Raw genomic sequence first — 19,174 nt, forward strand, 5'->3', positions numbered from 1 at the left:
TTTTCTAATGATAATTATTGCACGTGTTTACCTAGCCTAAGAATGGGTTTATAAAGAGAACTCTCCTTGCTGCATTTTAAAATTACCCCACTCAAAACTGTGCCTTTTACAAACTTCGTGGTATAGACTAGCTCATTGGAATGCATTGAAATTTCAGACATGGGCTTTTAAATGGGTAAATGCTAAGGATACAGTTCATGTAGGCTAAGCCTTAGGGACTTTTTATGTATCTTTTTGTTGTAAAAAGTCTATTGCTAAGAGAACTTAAAATGTATGCACATTACATATATATAAATCCAGTAAAAAGAAACATATGATTCCTTTTAAAGCATACATACATACATGTAAATAATTAGATGACCCAAACAAATTTTTGAGCTTGAGGCTGGGGAGTTCTATGCAGATCAGGAACCCATTCCTCTCTAAGTGTTGTTTTTTCTCAGCTTCAGAAGAAAATTTCTCCAAAACAACTGGAGATTCTGATATGTGTAGTGGGAGAGGTAAATATTTGCTTTCTTCTTTTGCAGGCAATTGTTTTGTGGGTAGGTAAAGTTTCATGGAAGGGTTGGATTACACATTCTGTTAGGTTAGAGGTCTATACAGGTTTTGGTGAATTTTCTACGTAGAAGGTTGGTGGTGTACATACACAATTTTTGTACTGGAAGACACAGATAAAGAAGCACACTGGTTATAAAAAAGAAGCATGTTTTTGGTGAAAAATTGATATAGACTGTATTAGTTTATTTAATAGAATATATAAAAGGTTTATGATTAAAAGTAACAACAAAACATTCATAGTATATATATTGCTGACTTTTTATATAAACAATAAAAACTCCAAATGCAGCTTCTTGTGCCTCCTTTTTTTCTACACCAAATTCACTAGACAACAAAGCATCATCACCTCCATCCATGAAAGGTGATTATAAAAGATGTAAATCTAAAAGTAGCATACTAACGTACCTAGATGTGCATTGTGGTTATACCTAAATATAAATGGCAGGTAGCAAATAAAATATATATATATATATATATATATATATATATATATATTTATTTTTATATATATATATATATATATATATTATTGTGCATGTAACTGTTTTAGCGGTTTGCTAGGAGTTTCACTTTAACACACTTGCAGATTTAAAAAATACTCAGATTTACAAAATCTTTGCAGATGTAAAAAATATTCAGATGTAAAAAATAATCAGAAACTACATTTATAATCATTTGTTTTTCTTCATTATCACAACACATTTTTGTATTTGTGTCAAATGTGTATATGTGACTGAAATGATGGCCATGGTGATGATTGTGGCAACTTCAAACTTTGCAGGGTGGAATAGGATTTATCAGCATTCATGAGGCGATTTAATCTGAACCTTCTGTCTATTCTCTCTGTAGAGAAAGCAAACACATGTCACATTGTCCATGAAGCACCTATATCAGAAAGATTCTTTATTAAGTGCTTGGCATCCTACAAATATTGACATAGTTACCAAGCACTGCCAAGACTAAATATAGAGTCACTTAAAACGAATGCACCATTAACAGTATACCCTTAAGTGCCTGTTCTTAGTTTTGTGTGGCCTTGCTGATTGCAATGTTTTCTCATCAAAAAAATGTCAATGATACATTTAGTTTGATTATTGTTTTATATATTCTATAAACTTTTCTGTGGGTGGTACAGCCGACACACAAACATTGTTAACAATACAGAGTATAACAGGAAATAAATCATACAGCACACTGTTTGGTAGAGTTTGAGTTTTTGATTTGTTGTAGAAATCATATCTTATACAACATGTAAACGACATATGTTTGAGTTGATTTATGGTAAAATAAATCTGATTGGTTGCTAGGGACAACATAGACTTTTACCTTATTTTAGATCATACCTTATTTTTAGATCTTTTATTATTAACAGAACATAAACTGACTACAATTGGCATGTATGGCACTTGTGATTTTGCAATGATTTTGCAATGAAGAGATCAGTGCCATTTATAACTTTGGCGTTGGTTAAACTGTACAGACTCATGTCCTGTCACCCCCTGCTGTTTTCATAAGCTATTGTAGCAAAACAATGCTCCAATGCTTTCAGCTGATAGCACCAGTTGGAAAAATTACGTTGAGAGGTTGCATAATATTTTAGGCCAAGGTAATCCTTTGCTTTGCAACCAACAATAATGTCTTCTGGGGCTTTGTATTCAAATCAATGTGGGGACACACACTTAGTGAGCAATTTATTAGATATGTCTTTTGAGGGGTTGCTGTACCAATAGGTTGGCATGCACATACTGCCGCATTCAATCATAATTGCTCATTGCATGACTGTTGGTGCCAGATAGGCTGGTATGAATAATTTTGTAACTGCTAATCAGAGTGTCATACACAGTCTATAGAGTTCAGGTGTGAAATTAAAAAAAACATCCCCTGAACAGCAAGTTTTGCAAGGCGAAACTGCCAGACTGGTTTTATCAGACAAATACACTATGGTAACTATGTCCACTCTTTACCATTTATCTGTGGTGAGCATATTAAAATTTGTCAAACTGACACGTCAAACTTTGAGGTGGATAGGCTATAGAAGTAGAAAACTACTGTCCGCCAAGACCAGGAAGCTGATGCTGCAGAAGGCACAGGTCAAACAATGAAGACTAAAAAAAGTTAGCCTGGTGTGCAATGCATCTCAAGATTTGCTGATCCCAACACATAGTAGCTAGTCACCAGAATGGAATACAATACAACACCTTTGGGATGTGGTAGAACAGGAGATTTACAGCATGAATGTGCAGGTGACAAATCTGCACAAATTATATGATGTAATCATGTCAACATGAACCAGTATTACCCAACCCAGAATTAGTGTAGTGTCCCTAAAAACTTGCTTAGTAAGTGTACAAACCAAGGTGTATAAAGATGTAAACTTGGTTGCTGTTCCATACATACATACATGATAAATCTCAGTGTTATATTTAGCTATTTTCCGTAACTTCTGGATTATTAGACCAATTTCTGTCTAATAATAGACAAATTATTGTTATAACTTACAACAATGTGCACAAAATAAAAACATTTTACCTATTTAAGGCACACAACATGCACTCATTGGAATAAGATTTTCCATCAGTTCCACAAACAGGTTTAAAGTTCCTTGGACAACCAGGCAGTTCATACAAGTGGCATTTTGGCTGAAAAATAGTTTTAATGCACAACATTAACATTTAACAAATTAACATTTGAGTGTTTAAAAGTAATGATCTGTTGATGATGTTCCGCTAAAATAGGAGTTACCAGCTGCATCATTGATTCATATGAATATTGCTTCTTTTCAGCCATAGAAAGAGAGATACATTATAGGAAATAGTAAGAACGCTGTAGGGGCAAGAAATGATGTCACCCCACATACATGTCTCATACCAAGTGATGGCACCATTATCACTCTGGGAACAAGGTAAGGTACAACCCTTACATAATATTTTAGGAAAATTAAAAGAATACTACATATACAATGCAAATGTTTTTGCTTAGGGTAACAAAAAAAACAAGTTTACTTCGCTCATTCCTTGCTTCCTCAGCACCCAGCACTTTTCACTGTTATACTCCTAGTGGTCAGCAGGCCCTTGGCATCCTTACTAGGGATGAGGGGAGAAAGCCTCTAGCATTCTCGCAAAAAATTTCCTCAAAATTCCAATGGTTCCGCAAAATTTCACGAAACCATCGGACGAGGAAATTAAAACAGGAGGATTTCCAGAGCTGCATTCAGCCCTGGGAACCCTGTTTGTGATTCCTGGGGCACTAGGGGTTAATTAACCTCTAGTGCCAGAGATTGCAGAGGATTTCCAGGGCTGCATGATGCAGCCCTGAAAATCCTCCTGTTTGCTCGATCCCCGGGCACTAGAGGTTAATTAACCTTTAGTGCCCCGGAGATCGCACACTCTTCCCAATGAATGCAGCCACAGCTGCAAACATTGAGAAGATGCCCAGCAAAGGAGAACCTCCTGACATTGTAAAATAGGTATCACTTACAAATGAAACATTTGTTACAGATACAAATGTATTATTTGTAAGAGATATTCATATTACAATGTCAGGAGGTTCTCCTTTGCTGGGCATCTTCTCAATGTTTGCAGCTGTGGCTGCATTCATTGAGAAGAGTGTGTGAAATCCCCAGGGTTAATTACCCTCTAGTGGCCGGTGATCGCAGAGGATTTCCAGAGCTGCATGATGCAACCATGGAAATCCTCCTGTTCAGCGAGAGCTCGACCTCTCAGCCATTTAAAAGGCTCTTCATACTTACATTTTCGGTAAGCGAGAAAAGCCCGTTTCACCACGAGATTGAACTTAATATTCTCACTCACTCATCCCATCCCGAATAATTGCCAAACCTTCCTGCATCAGTACATACTTATCCACTTTTAATATAATTATTAATCTAATTATTAATCACATTTAAAATTCTGACTGTAACATCATTTAACATATTAAACATAATAATATTAACATTAAGCATTTTGATGTTGTTGTTTTGTGGTATAAAAACAAATCAAGAACTAAATAAATGATTCAATAGAACATAAATACTATATTTATTTTGCAAATGAAAAGGAATCCGTGATGCCACCTGCTGGGCAAACTAGGTTCAACAGTTTGGGATTCTGTAGTTGTAATCCCAGGAAGTCACCACTCAAAATCTCATATACATTTTAATATGTTGATAAAGTTCAAATGTCATCCTCAGTATTTTTATTAATATACCAGATGATCCTGTTACATTAAATTCACATAATTCCACTAAGAAGAACATTACGTTATACAAGCAATAAAAGTAACCTAGTGTCAGAACTACTAACCCTAGTATATTATATGTGAATAGTTGTTACATCTTTGTCTTTAAAAATAGAATGTAACACGTTTAGATATCATTTTACCACAAACACCTGGTGTATTTTGGGTTTACAAAAAGGGTTAGGGTTCTCCTCGTGTCATGTTAATTTTACAATTAATAATTTTGCTGAAAGTAACAGTTCATAGGTTATTAATGTATTTCACTCACTTTAAGTCAAAGTTTGCCCCCAAAAAATTGAATTAATCCTTTTTTTAACCCCTGTGTGTTTGGAGAATATAGACTAAGGCTACATACACATTGGATAAAAGTCATTGGAAAACAAACTAATATATATATATAGTGTATAGTATTATATATTATATAGTGCACGATACTGTACATGCTGTAATAATACGATCGTTCAAAATACTTGACCAATATTGTACAGACACTAGATGTGATGATTTGAAAAATACAGGAAATTGATGCAGAAGAAGAAGGACAGAAAAAAGTGAAGAGAAAGGACAGAAAGAAATGAAGAAGTGAAGAAGAAGGACAGAAAACAGTGCTGGAAATTCATGCAGAACAAAGACAGAAAACAGCGCTGGAAAGTAATGCAGTAGAAGGACAGAAAACAGTCCTGGAATGTCATACAGAAGAAGGAGGACAGAAAACCGCGCTGGAAAGTCATGCAGAAGAAGGACAGAAAACAGCACTGGAAAGTGAAAATGATCAATTATAATACACTTATATATTTTTTGTGTTCTGGTACGACATCAGTACACACCTGTAAACATGATAGATAGCAACCGATTGTCGCACTTCATTGGCGTCATTGGCCTGACATTAGGCACTATTTTTGTCAACAATTATCAATCAGTTGTTTTTGTCTATAGTCTATGTTGCAATATATAGGCAAGTTTTTTTGGGAGCGATTTGCTAAAAATAAATATTTTTACACTTGCAAACATCTTAACAAAATGTGTCTTTTCTGTACATTCTCATAAGTCATAACTAAAAAACAAAAAACAGCCAGGTGGCAACCCCTGCTGGTGGCCAAATCTCACAAACTGTAGAATGAGCTCAAAGAAGTGATACAATGGTGCGAAAAACAAACGTAGGTAGGTAAGTTGGTAGTGGCAAAGCCAGGGGACAGATGTTGTTTTTATGAATGTAGAGAAATAGAGTTTTAGAACAAGTACAAAAGCTCCTATATTCTTTTTCATTTATTGAATGACCTAGCCATCCTTTGAACAGGTCAGGCAACAGAAAACCAGACAAACCGTTCTAAAAGAAAATGATACATAGGCCATGATTTATTAAAGCTCTCCAAGGCTGGAGAGAATACACTTTCAGAAGTGAAGCTGGGTGGTCCAGAAAACATGAAATGGATTTTTGAAAATCATTTGATATTTGCTAGCAAATGTTTTGAATCCTGGACCAGATCCATTCCAGGTTTGCTAGACCATCCAGCTTCACTTATGAAAGTGTATTCTCTCCAGCTTTGGAGAGCGTTCATAAATCAGGGCCAGAGTCATAGATGAGTGATGGTACCGGTGCCACCTCCTTGCTGTGGCTCCCCTATTTATTGCGACCGGCGGCATTGCCTGGTGGTGGGCGGAGCCATTAGGGTGGGACTCAGTGTCCGCCCTAGTGTGCTCCCGCCCACCCCTGAAATGGCCTTGTGGCCATAAAAGTTTGCCGACTCCTGCCTTAGAGTATGACACCAAATGTACTGGTGCTCCACATATTTATATATAATCCTGGTCCAGGATTCAAAACATTTGCCAAGAAATAGCAAATGACTTTAAAGATATCCTTTCCAGGTTTGCTGGATCACCTAGCTTCACTGATGAAAGTGTATTCTCTCCAGCCTTGAAGAGCTTTAACAAATCAAGTCCCCTGTGTCCAACTCATTTGGTGCTAGCACAGCACCCACTGCCTACGGAGGCTTCTTGTTTGTTTTCAATGGAAGCACAGGTGAAGGAGAAGGAGAAAGGAGAAAAAGGAGAAAAATGAATGATTGTCCATTTACAGAAAACCTTTCAAAAGAGATGAAGGGATTCCAGGTATAAAGACAGCCCTGGAATTTCTAAGGTTATTAGTGGGAAACCTGAGGATGCCATTAATCACAGTTTGCAAGCATCACCATACTACAATTGTGCAAAGAACAAAATCCCTGTTCTGTAGACCTTCCATTTTAATCGGAGCTGGTGGCTCCAGTATCTTGTAGTCTGTCTGGCCTCCCATGTTGGCTCTGTTTTCTGTGACAATGGGACAAAATGCCCTTACTAAAAATAGCTAACACAGCTTTTGAACTAAGCTAAATTGTGAAGCCGGGGGTTGAAAGTATAGCCAGCCTACACTGTTCCTTGGATCAGCCAGACAATCCTTAACAAAGGTCCCAAAAGGGAGAAAATATAAAAAAGATTCCCAGAGGGACCCTTGCACCGTGACTGCTAAAAATTGTACTTCCCATGCCAAGGACTCCACCCCAGTCCTATATGGGTATTAGCTGTGAACAAAAAGTCCCCTAGGGAACATGAATAGTAAGCATAACCCCACACTGTTCCTCCCACAAGAAAGAAACTCTCCAGAATTCAGGTAAAAGAAGAGAAAAGAAAAGGGACAGAGAACATCCACAGACCTTATGACTGTATAGATCAGGATCAAAGAGTCTACTAAGATGCAAAGCAGAATGGTACTAGCTGCAGTCACAACACGTCTCAGATGCTGGGCTTTTTTTACAAACTATTTTTTGGAAATACATCTAAATTGTTGTTTTACTTTATAAAGTTGCATTGTGATGCTCTTAGCAGAAAAATGGTAACCCTACTGGGACTACAAAGTGGATGCACTGTACACTTGCAAGATAATAGACATGAAAGCAGCTTGCACTCTCAGGTAACAGAGGAATAATAGCTGCAGAGCTCAGATAATAGGCAAGCACAGTGTGGGAATGAAGTGCACTCTGTCTGTATAAAGGAAACAAGAATCCCGCATTGAGTGAAAACCAAAGGATACAGGGTAACGGTAGTGAAAGACCTTTTTATTTTGTACTTGGCACACTCTATCTGAACTTTGTAAATCTAGACATATGACATATGCACTAAGTGCAAAAAGAATTGGACATTGCGATCTCTTTTCACCAAACAAAACAGACTTAACTTCAGTCGGCTGCTAGACATGCGTCATATATCACATTTAAATGACACATGTCACATTAAATCAAATTTATCAATGTGTAAAATATTGTTTGCTGCTTGGGATCCCCCGTTTCTTGGTCGGGGGGTTTAATTGGCTCCCTAAATGTCCTTCTAGTAAAGTTGAATGGCGGGGTACATACATAGGTTTGTCTTGATACAACAGGTTTGTGGATTCATTCTTTTTTTTTTTTGTTTCAAATTTCTTATTGAACTTTTAAAAAAAAATAAACAATAACATTACACAACAAATTTGCATACAGTAACAGGAAGTGGAAAAAAAAATAAAAAAAGGGGGGGCGAATAGGGGGTTCAAAACAAAAGAAGAACCAACCAGTAACCAGACATCAGTAGAATAAACATATGAGGTCAAACATTCAAGTTCAACACCTTTTAGGTTACAAAGTCTAAATACAGCAGGTGACAAAGTAGTTTTCCAGTGTAGACTATAAAAAAATATATTAATAAATAGTACAAAAATAGCGTTATTCACAGATTGGAAACTTGTGAGGTATACAGGCCTATCAAGTTTAGAGTGAGATCATAAAGGTTGGCGGGTGGAGGTAACCTTAAAGGAGTTAAGGATAAAGACTTAAAGGTTACACAACGGAGGAGGGGGAGGGAAGGGTCAGGGTTCTCTGCTTGAATTATAAATGATTATAATCTAACCACGGGTCTCATGTGTTGTAGAACTTGTTACGTTAGTTTTTAAGAATACAGGTCAATTTGTCATTGACCATTATCCAGTTAAGTTTGTTTTTGGTGAACTCAAGGGGAATAATGGAAGCTTTCCAGTAACAAGCAATGGTAATCCAAGCAGCTAACAGGATATATTTGATTAGTCTAGTTGACTGTTTCGGAGCTATATCCTCTAATTGGGAAAAAAGAGTGCACTCTATTTTCCCCAGGATGTTTACATGGGTGACAAATGCATTTTAGGTTGAAAATGCAGATCCAAAATCTCTGAACCCTGGGACTTTTCCACCTTGGAGCATGGAGTACTGTGTCAGTCTGACCACATCCTCGAAAACAAAGAGGAAAGACAGCGGAATTGGCTTTATGGATCCTAACTCGGACCAGGTACCCTCTCATCAAAACCTTATAATTGGCCTCTATTATCGAAGTGTTCAGAGATATTTTGGAATTGGACATTGATAAATCCTGCCATTCCTTACCTATCGTTTGAGAAGAGATTGTTATATACTATCGAGATCCTCCCTTTGGATTCAGTTAGAAAACTGCAGTTTTTTCAAATCCCATACTGTGGTAGGGTGGTTTCAACCCTTTAAGTTTATTTTGAATAAAAGACCTGTTTTGTTGATGATGGAAAATGTCTGTATATGGAAGGGAGAGGCTCTCTTGTAAATGGGAGAGGCTCAGAATGGCCTTGCCATCAAGAAAATTTCAGATTCTGAAAAATCCTTTGTTGTGCCACCAAGAGAATTGAGCTGGTTCACAACCTGGAGGAAATTCAGTATAATGCCACGGGGGAGTCAGTGGAGCATGGGGGGAGTGCAGGTTAAATATAGTTTTTTGTCCATCCCAAACCGAGAGAGCATATGAAAGTGAAGGACAGAGGATCGCAGGTCCCTTAGAGGGGGGGATCCACATAATGACCTTGGTTGGTATTGAGGAGCAGGCCAGGGCCTCCAGGTCAGTCCACTGTGGTCTTGGATGCGGAATAGTAGTTTGGTCTAATGCTGCGATTTGGGCTGGTCTGTGGTTTTACTATTATTTTAGGTACACCCAATCCTCCCAATTTTTTAGGAGAATATAATGTACTTGCATTAATGCAGTGAAGTTTGTCTCCCCAAACAAATTTTATGAGTTTTTTTTTAAATTCCTTAAGACCAGCCTGGGTATAGCAATAGGGAGGGTGCGTATAAGAAAAAGCAATCTGGGTAAAGTGTTCATTTTGATTGCAGCTATTTTCCCGAACCGGGAGAGGGGGTTATAACGCCATCTGATCAGATCTCCAGCTATTGCACGAAAAAGGGGTGGGTAATTAGCTGAGTGCAGATCTTGGTGAGAAGAGGTAATCTACATAGGCGATTGCTTTGGGTTCCCACGTGCAGTCAAAATTATCGTTGAGTTGGGTGACTATGTTTCGGGGCAATAAAATATTTAGGGCCTTCAATTTGGCTCTATTGCGTTTTAGATCTGACACCTCTGAAAAGGAGCTCTACTCTTTAAAAAAGTTGGGCAAGGAGATGAGAGGAGAAGTTATATACAATAAGGAGGCATCAGCAAAAAATCAACATTTATGTCCTATAGAACCACATTGGATGGCCTTCATGTCAGGAATAAGCTTTACAGCTATTGCTAAGGGTTCAATTGCTAAAGCGAAAAGTAAAGTGGAGAGAGGGCAGCCTTGTCTGGTGCCTCTGCGGATATTTATTAAGGCCGAGTAGTGTCCTTTAATTGCTTTTTTGGTGGTGTGGAAGGAGAATATAGAGGATATAATCCAGCAAAATGCTGGGCCAAAACCCATTTTAATAAGAAGGGTTTTCAGATAATCCCTGGGAGTAACATCGCTTTTCTTTTTGTCCCGCCATCCCAGTTACCATTTACAGCTGAAATCATGTATATTGTATGTCTAGTTTGGTCCGGGGCAAGCCGAATAGGATGAGAAAGACCATACCAGAGAGTTGGGGAAGCTCCAGAGAAGTCTTGTATCCGTGCGTGTGATGAGGTTATGAGTGAGAAAGTCATTAGTAGGTCATTGGAGGAGCGGAGAGAGCAGCTGGGGGAGTACTTTTTTTATCAGGTCGGAAATGTAAGTGGGACAATAACTGTGTAGGGATTTGAAGGCAAAGCACAGGAGCTTGAATTTGATTCTAAGGTGAAATAGAAGCCAGTGTAGAGTGTTGCATAGGTGAAAGTGACAGGACCTGGAAATGTTCTGAATATGGGGGTAAATGAGAGGGCAGAGACAAAGGTGACACCAAGACAATGTGCCTGAGGGGAGGGCCGAATAACAGTGTTGTTAACACTTAGATATATGTCAGGGGGAGATTTGGAATTTTAGAGGGGGATGATGATGAGGTCTTATTTATCCAGGTTGAGTTTCAAAAATCGGCCAAACATCCATGATGAGATGGCTGACAGGCAGCATGAGACCTTATCCAGGACTGAAGGAGACAGGTCAGGGGTGAACAGATAAATTTGAGTGTCATCAGCATACAGATGGTACTGTAAGCCAAAGGAGGAGATGAGACTACCGAGAGAGGAGGTGTACAGAGAAAAGAGAACCGGTCCAAGGACTGACCCTTGGGGAACACCAACAGGAAGGAGAGTGGGCGAGGAGGAGTTACCATTGAAAGAAACTTGAAAGGAGCGGTCAGACAGATAGGAAGCGAACCAAGTGAGAGCAGTGTCACTGATACCAATGGAGCGCATGATTTGTATTAGAAGGGGGTGATCAACAGTGTCAAAGGCAGAGGAAAGACCAAGGAGAAGGAGCTTGACCATGGAAAAGTTGCCTTGGGCTCTGATGAGGCCATTGGCCACTTTAGTAAGGGCTGTTTCAGTGGAATAGGCAGCTCTAAAACCAGACTGGAAGTTTAGAGACATATGGGGGAGATAGGACGGTAGCCAGAGGGTAGGGAGGGGTCCAGTGAGGGTTTCTTTAGGATAGGGAGAATTATGGCATGTTTAAAAGCTGAGGGGTATTTACCAGTAGAAAGGGAGACGTTGAATAGTTCGGTTAAGGCAGGGGCCAGGGTGGAGGAATGGGCAAGGAGTAGATCAGAGGGCATTGGGTCAAGTGGACAGGTAGTAGACGGAGATGATGAGAGAGGAGATTGGACTTCGTCCACAGTAACAGGGCGGAGGGAGGCCAATGATGATTTACAGGTGGAAGGGGAGGGTATGGTTGGAGTGGCTCGGTGAGCAGATACCGTATTTTTTGCAGTATAAGACGCACTTTTTCTTCCCCAAAACTGAGGGGGAAAAGTTAGTGCGTCCTATACGACAAAGGTGTGATAAAATAACTAAAATAATATACTCACCCGATACCCGATCCTGCGTGTGTCTCTGGCTGCAGCAGCGTCTGTCTCTTCTCTCTGGCAGCAGCACGTGTCTTCTCCTGTCTGTAAAGCAGAGCGAAAGAAGCCGGCACAGCGCCACCTGCTGTTCCCTGTCCTAACTGCCGTACAGTGGAAAAAAAGCACAGAGTGATCAGAAGGGGAATTTGAATGACAGAGTGATCAGAAAGGAATGTTGAATGACACAGAGTGATCAGAAAGGGAATTTGAAAGGCATAGAGTGATCAGAAAGGGAATTTGAATGGCACATGAGTGATCAGAAGGGGAATATCAGTATGAATGGCACATGAGTGATCAGAAGGGGAATAATCTTTCAGAATCTTTTTTTTCTAGATTTTCCTCCTTTAAAATTGGGTGCGTCTTAAATTCCGGAGCGTCTTATAGGGCGAAAAATACGGTACATTATGTCTGATTTTGTCTATTTTACCTCTAAAGTAGGTGACAATGTCTTGGGCAGAGAAGGATGTTGTGGGGGGAGCAGGTGTGGGCTTTAGGAGGGAGTCAATTGTAGAGAAGAGGTTGCGTGGGTTGGAAGCTTGAGAGGAAATGACTGCGGAGAAATAATTTTGCTTTGTATTATGATGCATTTGACTTGAAATATTTTGTTTATTTTCCCACTTATCTTAACAGCATCCCTAACTATCCTATATACACACACACAAAGTGTGTGTATATATATATATATATATATATATATATATATATATATATATAAAATAGTAGAATATTAAGTAGGAAATACTGCTTACCGCTTCTGCAGCTTCAGGTTGCGGAACTCGTAACAGCACTAAAAATGAAAAGCAATGTTAAAGTGGGAATGGAAAACAACAATAAATGTAATACTTATTCCAGCTTTTAAATCATATATATATATATATATGTATATATTTTTTTTTATTTATTTATTTTTTTTTAATATATAGGATCCACTATTGCTGGACTATTATGCCTATAGGGGAGTTCTGACTTTACTGGCTACATACTTAAATTAAGTCACTGAAATGATTAAAGGTATTGGAACAGCTTGACAGCCATGCATCCAGTATTTTTAGAAAAAGGTCAGCAATGACTGTCATCATATTCACCTTTGCATGTTTCATTTATAATTTTTAAAAGGCAATCTGATTTTGATAAGATTATTTAGATCTAAATAATCTTATCAATGCGAGAAAAAGATTTAACTATAAAAAAAAGAATGTTGCTATATACTTTAAAAATAAATTAAAGCCAGATTTGCTCACAACATATGCAGGCACCAGCCTGTTCTTTGTATCATTGCACATTTACCAGTCTGCAATGGGCTGTAATTGATCTTATCTTAGCAGTTCTCACCAATGACAGTCACACTGTTTCATACTCATTAGGCCAGAGAGAGCTTTATTGTACATGAATACAATATTTAAAATATGCAAAGAGCACATGTATCATTTAAAATAAACTACTTTCTGTAAACTCTTTTGGAAAATGGATGAGTATAAAGTGAAACAGTTTTGGGTGGCTAATCTTTCACCATTCTTACCCCTATATATGGTGCTAAAGCTCATAAAACAGTCTGTAAACATATGGCTTTGATTAATTGCTGACAGTATGAATCTCACCCTAATATATATTGTAAACAAATTGTGGATTGTTCTGAAATGGTCATACCTCTCTCCTGCCACCATTTTATGCTAAGAGATCTCTCAATATGTTGCCATCATTAATCCTTAAAAGTTATGAAATCACATAAAAGCCAAAACACAAATATGTAGTAATTATATCAAATACAATTTGTTAAGAATAACCTAGTTAAGTTTACTATATATACTGTATGTCCTAGGAAAAATGTTGTAAAGTCCTAACAAATATAAATATGTAGGTAAATATCAGTAATCTGTCATGTTAGCAAGCATTGGTGTCCTTACCTGCTACGAGGGTGCAGAAAAGTATGATTCTTGCCAGTTTCGGCTCCATGGTTAGATCTGATTCTGCAGTATGGTGCTCAGGACAGTACACTGTTGTTTAAAGAACAGAACACTCAAACAATGTGGCAAAGTTTTTTTTCACTAACATGGTTTTATAAAACAAATAGAAGAAAGAAATATGTTTGTTACGGTAATCACCTGCATTAAAACATATAGATTTTTAAAGTACTATTCACCACGTTTAACTCTGGTTGCAGTTCAACAAAGCAGTCAGTTCTTGGGGCTTGTTCACATTATAATGATGTGAGGTATTTTACTACACACCTGCATATCCATATGCTTTGCAATATGCTGAATTTCGGATCCTATTCATTTGAATGTAGCACAATGTACACAAATGTAGGGTAAGGCTGCTGTCAATAGTTAGAAAGGTCCTAAAGAGTTTTATAAAGAACCACAAAAGAAGTTTCCGCTAGAAAATAATAATATAAGTGATAGTCAGCATGGCTTCAAGAAAGACCAAAGTTGTCAAACAAATTTACTCTTTTTATGAGGAAGTAATTAAACAGGTAGACAGTGGAATAGCAGTTGATATAGTGTACTTGGACTTTGCTAAAGCATTTGACACTGTACCCCACAGACGGTTAATATGCAAGTTAGGGTCAATATGCTTAGAAAAGTCAATCTGTAAATGGATAGAGAACTGGCGTAGTATTGATTAATGATCCATACTCTGAATGGTCTAAGGTTATTAGTGGTGTACCCCAGGGTTCAGTGTTGGAATTTTTTCTGTTTATAAATGATATAGGGTTTGGGATAAAAAGTACCATTTCTGTGTTTGCAGATGACACCAAACTATGTACTGGAAATAAATCCATACAGGATGTCTATAATCTACAAGCAGACATGGATGTTTGATTGGGTAGCCAAGTGGCAAATGACATGTAATATAGATAAATGTAAAGTTATGCACTTGGGAGCTAACAACATGCATGCGTCATACTGTTCAGGGGGAATACATTTGGGGGAGTCAGAAATAGAAAAGGATCCGGGGGGTTCTGGTAGATCATCATTTTTTTTCCTCTTTTAAAGCAAATTGTACCAGGGTTTTTTTCGCCTTCCTCTGGATATGTTTATTTCTTTACTAGTTGAACTTGATGGACTTATGTCTTTTTTCAACCTAACCTACCATGTAACTTCTTGGTATTATCCTTGCTTTTGCAACTGTCCATTATTTACCCTTTCTGAAAACACCACATTTAGGTTAAATTGAGCATTATACCACATCCTGGTGAGAAACATTTCCTGGTGGAAAATCAATTACTGCCATTCTAACACATGGAACTAAAGGATTCTCAACCAGGGAAAGTTTCAGTGAATTTCAGATTCACTGCTTTATAAATAGACCTCATAGTGTGTTTCAATATTGGTGGGACTTAGTATTGTGATGTATTCAAACGGGGGAGATTACATAGCGGCTAGGTCCCTAACAGGTACAAGAACATTGTCAAATAGTTTGCTGCTTTCCCTGGCACAAAGAGCTTCTTAATGTATAATACAATAGAACTGAATGACTTGATGTTTTGTTTCTTCAACAAAGTGCCATCTAACACTTGATGTGCGACACACAACACTTTCATTACACAGAATACATAACACATTCCCATTGTGTTCAGTCACTCCAACTGACCCTGTCCAGGTTTCTTGGAATGATCTTCCACTATCCGTTTTTGCTTTTTTTGCTGTACTAATTTTTGGGTGTTCAAGACTTGGAGTCTACAAAAACACAAAATGAAAAAAAAATGAAGCACCCATTACAAATCTATCCTTAAACCAAAAATAAAAAACACTAATAATTAACACTAAAGAAATGGATATTCCCTGAATCAATAATCTAGGGCAGTGGTTCTCAGCTGGGGGTCCTTTTGAATTTGCTGACCACCAGCACAAAGGAGCAATGTTCCACTGACCACCAGCTTTTGGCCTGAAAATGCATTTCCTACCTTTGATTCACCTCCGATGTACATGTGTTGGACCTACTTTTTGGGAAATTTGCATAAATAAAATGAAGTGGAGGTGTAGCATTTCTGACACACTGAAGGTGTGCAGACCTGGATCATCCATACAAGCTCTCATTTTCCCATTAGCAGTAGACCAGGTTGGTTCCTATGGACAGCACTCAATACAAAGTTCCCACTGACAATCGCAGTACAATGAGTGTTCTCTCATACAGCACACACACAGGTCATAGAGAGCTGAACCCAGCACACCGAGCATTACACGGGTCATCATGTGATGTCAGCTAAACCCAACCTGCTGCTATGCAATGACATTGTAACCATTTTGTGTACTGGACGCACAGAACAGATGTCAATAGTTGTGGATGTCATTCATGCAATGTTTCACACTTACGTCTTCCTCACTTAAGTGCAGATGCCTCTTTCCTGCGCATGCGGGCAGTTCTGACTCTGGGTGTGCCTACGCTAGCAAGCTTTATCAGTTTTGCCGGCCAATCAGAAAATAGCCTCTTAACCATCCCTGGCTATTTTAGCTAGCTCAGACACAGCACACAGCATTCGAGCAATGTGTCTCCACTAGTGTCAAGCCCCTAGCTTCTGAGTTAGTTCCTGTATACCTGTTTCTCGATTCAGTGTTTCCTCTGCCCAGCTCCGGTGTTAACCCCTTTTTGCCCAGCCTGTTGTTTCCAGCCTATTCCCTTGTGCTGTTCCAGTGTTCCTCTCTGTCTGTGGATATTCCTGTGTCACCTGTGCCTCCTGTTGCTTCCAGTGTCTCCTGTGTCTGCAGTGGCCTCTGTGTCGCTAGTGTCTATTTCCTGGATCCCTTGTATTTGACCCCTGGCTTGTGACCTGACCTCTCTTGCTTGCTACCTGCCCTAACCCCAGCCTTACTTGACGTTTCTTCTGCCTTGTGATTTGGTACCGTATTTTCTTGTCCACCCTGGTGATAATAGCAGTGTAACATCCTCACCACTAGAGGCTCTGGAGAAGACCTGGTTACTGCTTAGACTTTTGTGCAAACTATAGTGCCCCCTTGTGGTCCTGTTCCCCCAAGAGTGACACAATGTACTGCAATCGCTTTCTATGACAGAACGAATCCATAACGCAACCCCAACAATGAGCACCCACCTAATAATACTGATAACCTGATAAGAACATAAGAAGAGCCCACTGGATCAGTGACCCACATCTATAATATAGAGGTAGCAAATACCCCTCAGGGCTAGTAACCCATGATGGACTTTTCCTCCAGAAATTTGTCCAATGCCCTCTTAAGGGCATCTAGGCTAGATGACATCACCAGAGTGCAGAGTTATCACCTTTCATTTTTTTTTGTAACTAAGACATTGTCACTAAGGCAGAAAATAACATCTTCCTAGTAGGGTGCACAGCAATAATAATAATAATAATTATATTAATAAATATTATTTATATCTCACCTTACAGGAATGCGGGGAGTTTTACTAAATACATGCCAATTGTATAGCAATGCAGCACATTGCACAGAATTTTTTCAAACACAGCAAACACAGGGTTACAGGGTTCCCATTACATTCAACAGGCACTCACCTTCTACCACAAGCTTTGTGTTCACCTGGTCCTGACTGGGTATAGCAGACTGGTACTCCTGTCCCTGGGCTGTGTAGCTCTGTTCTGTGTCTTCAGCTTAATTCATACTGTACTTCCCATGACTAGGACAGAGCAAAACAGGATCCCCCTCCCTGTACCCCCTCCCTAACTTTCTTCTCTCTCTCTGTACTTTCACCCTTTCAATGCTGGATCAAGCTCTGGAGGGCACTAAGAGCATAATTTCCCTGATATATGCATCCTTATCCACACTGACTGCAAAACTAAACTATATGATACTATGGGAAAAGACTTAGGCCAGGTCTGGAAACTGGAGGAATGGAATGCCTTGGCATTAGCTTTGTCGAACGTCTCATTGAATTCGGCTATATTTGAAGCCAAGTTCAAGGCATGCTTAGATGGTACCTGGTTTTAGACCGTATAGCCCAATACCAGTCCACTGCCTCACTGCTTTGTTTCAAGGGTGTTAGGGCAAGGGGCACAATGGAACACATATGGTGGTCTTGCCTTTAGGCATAACAGTACTGATCAGAAATTTTCAAACTTATATCTGAGGTTGTTCAAAAAGAAATACCTAAATCCCCAGAAGGTGCCCTATTTAGCTTAATTTGCAACCTTTACCTTTTCACTCTAAAAAAACTCATCAATCTTATTTTAATGGCAGCATGAGTCTCTTTAGGAAAAGCATGGAAAAAAGTAGATATCCCGTTAGATCCAATTACAATTAAACTAAATTGGATAATGGTCAATGACAGACTTACCAGCTTTTTAAATGACAAGCAAAACAAATTTGATCATATTTGGAGCCATGGAAAACATATACCTCCATATACCTCCCCTTATCATATGACCATAGGGGGCATAACTGTTTTGCCTACAATCTACCTAGAAAGTCTCCATTCCCTCTTTTTCCACTTCCCCGTGTATTCTCTTTATAACCCCTTGAGCTGATCAGTTTCAGATTCTCCTTTTTTATGATTATGTTAAAAATTGCACTAGGTTCACCTCACATAAAACACATAGTCCTGTGCTTCACTCATAATGTCAAGAAATTTGACCACCGAAGGGGGACTTTTGCTATTAAAAATTGTTCAGCTTTAATCTCTCTGGATTTAAATATGTTTTGTTTGTGATAAATGTTGATTGTTGATCAAAATTGTCACCTTCAGCCGGTTGTTGTCTTCCCTTGTCTTTGTTTATCGTTAAATAGTTTTTATAAACAGTTTTATCTTTGTATGACTACAATTGTCTTCGAAAAACCACTTTGTTCTAAAGGCACAATACTTTGTGATAGCAACCCAAAGATTTTTTGTTGTCAAATGTTTGCACTTTTTTTTTTATGTCCAAAATTTAATAAAATAATAAAATACAATGTTTAATCAACACATATCAGCTTCAATACACATCAGCTGCTTCTCCTCCCTACAGCCCAGTGTTCTGAAGGTTAACTGATGACTCCGGAGAAGGGAAATTTCACAGCCAGCACGAGCTAAACGAGGGACAATAGCACAGCCAATGGGAGGCCAGCTGAGGTAGGAAGCGCGTGCCCACAGGGAGGGCTTTGAGTGCCCCCCTCTGGCAC

The 19,174-nt window shown here is 38.7% G+C and overlaps 1 protein-coding gene across 2 annotated transcripts; it reads right to left on the reverse strand.

Moving 5' to 3' along the window:
- Positions 1-1,109: 1,109 nt before the first annotated feature.
- SPINK2 (serine peptidase inhibitor Kazal type 2) lies at positions 1,110-17,676 on the reverse strand. 2 transcript variants are annotated; one of them, XM_072407070.1, is made up of 6 exons: positions 17,575-17,676; positions 15,678-15,763; positions 13,988-14,077; positions 12,833-12,870; positions 3,088-3,197; positions 1,110-1,401 (listed from the first exon to the last, which is right to left on the reverse strand). In XM_072407070.1, the coding sequence occupies exons 3-6, from the start codon at positions 14,034-14,036 to the stop codon at positions 1,356-1,358; spliced, it is 243 nt and encodes an 80-aa protein (XP_072263171.1). In that variant the 5' UTR covers positions 14,037-14,077; positions 15,678-15,763; positions 17,575-17,676; the 3' UTR covers positions 1,110-1,355. The 2 variants fall into 2 exon arrangements, with proteins under 2 accessions (XP_072263171.1, XP_072263170.1); XM_072407069.1 differs by lacking the exon at positions 15,678-15,763.
- Positions 17,677-19,174: the final 1,498 nt, after the last annotated feature.

The sequence above is a fragment of the Pyxicephalus adspersus genome, chromosome 3 (assembly GCF_032062135.1).
Source record: "Pyxicephalus adspersus chromosome 3, UCB_Pads_2.0, whole genome shotgun sequence".
Lineage (NCBI taxonomy): Eukaryota > Metazoa > Chordata > Amphibia > Anura > Pyxicephalidae > Pyxicephalus > Pyxicephalus adspersus.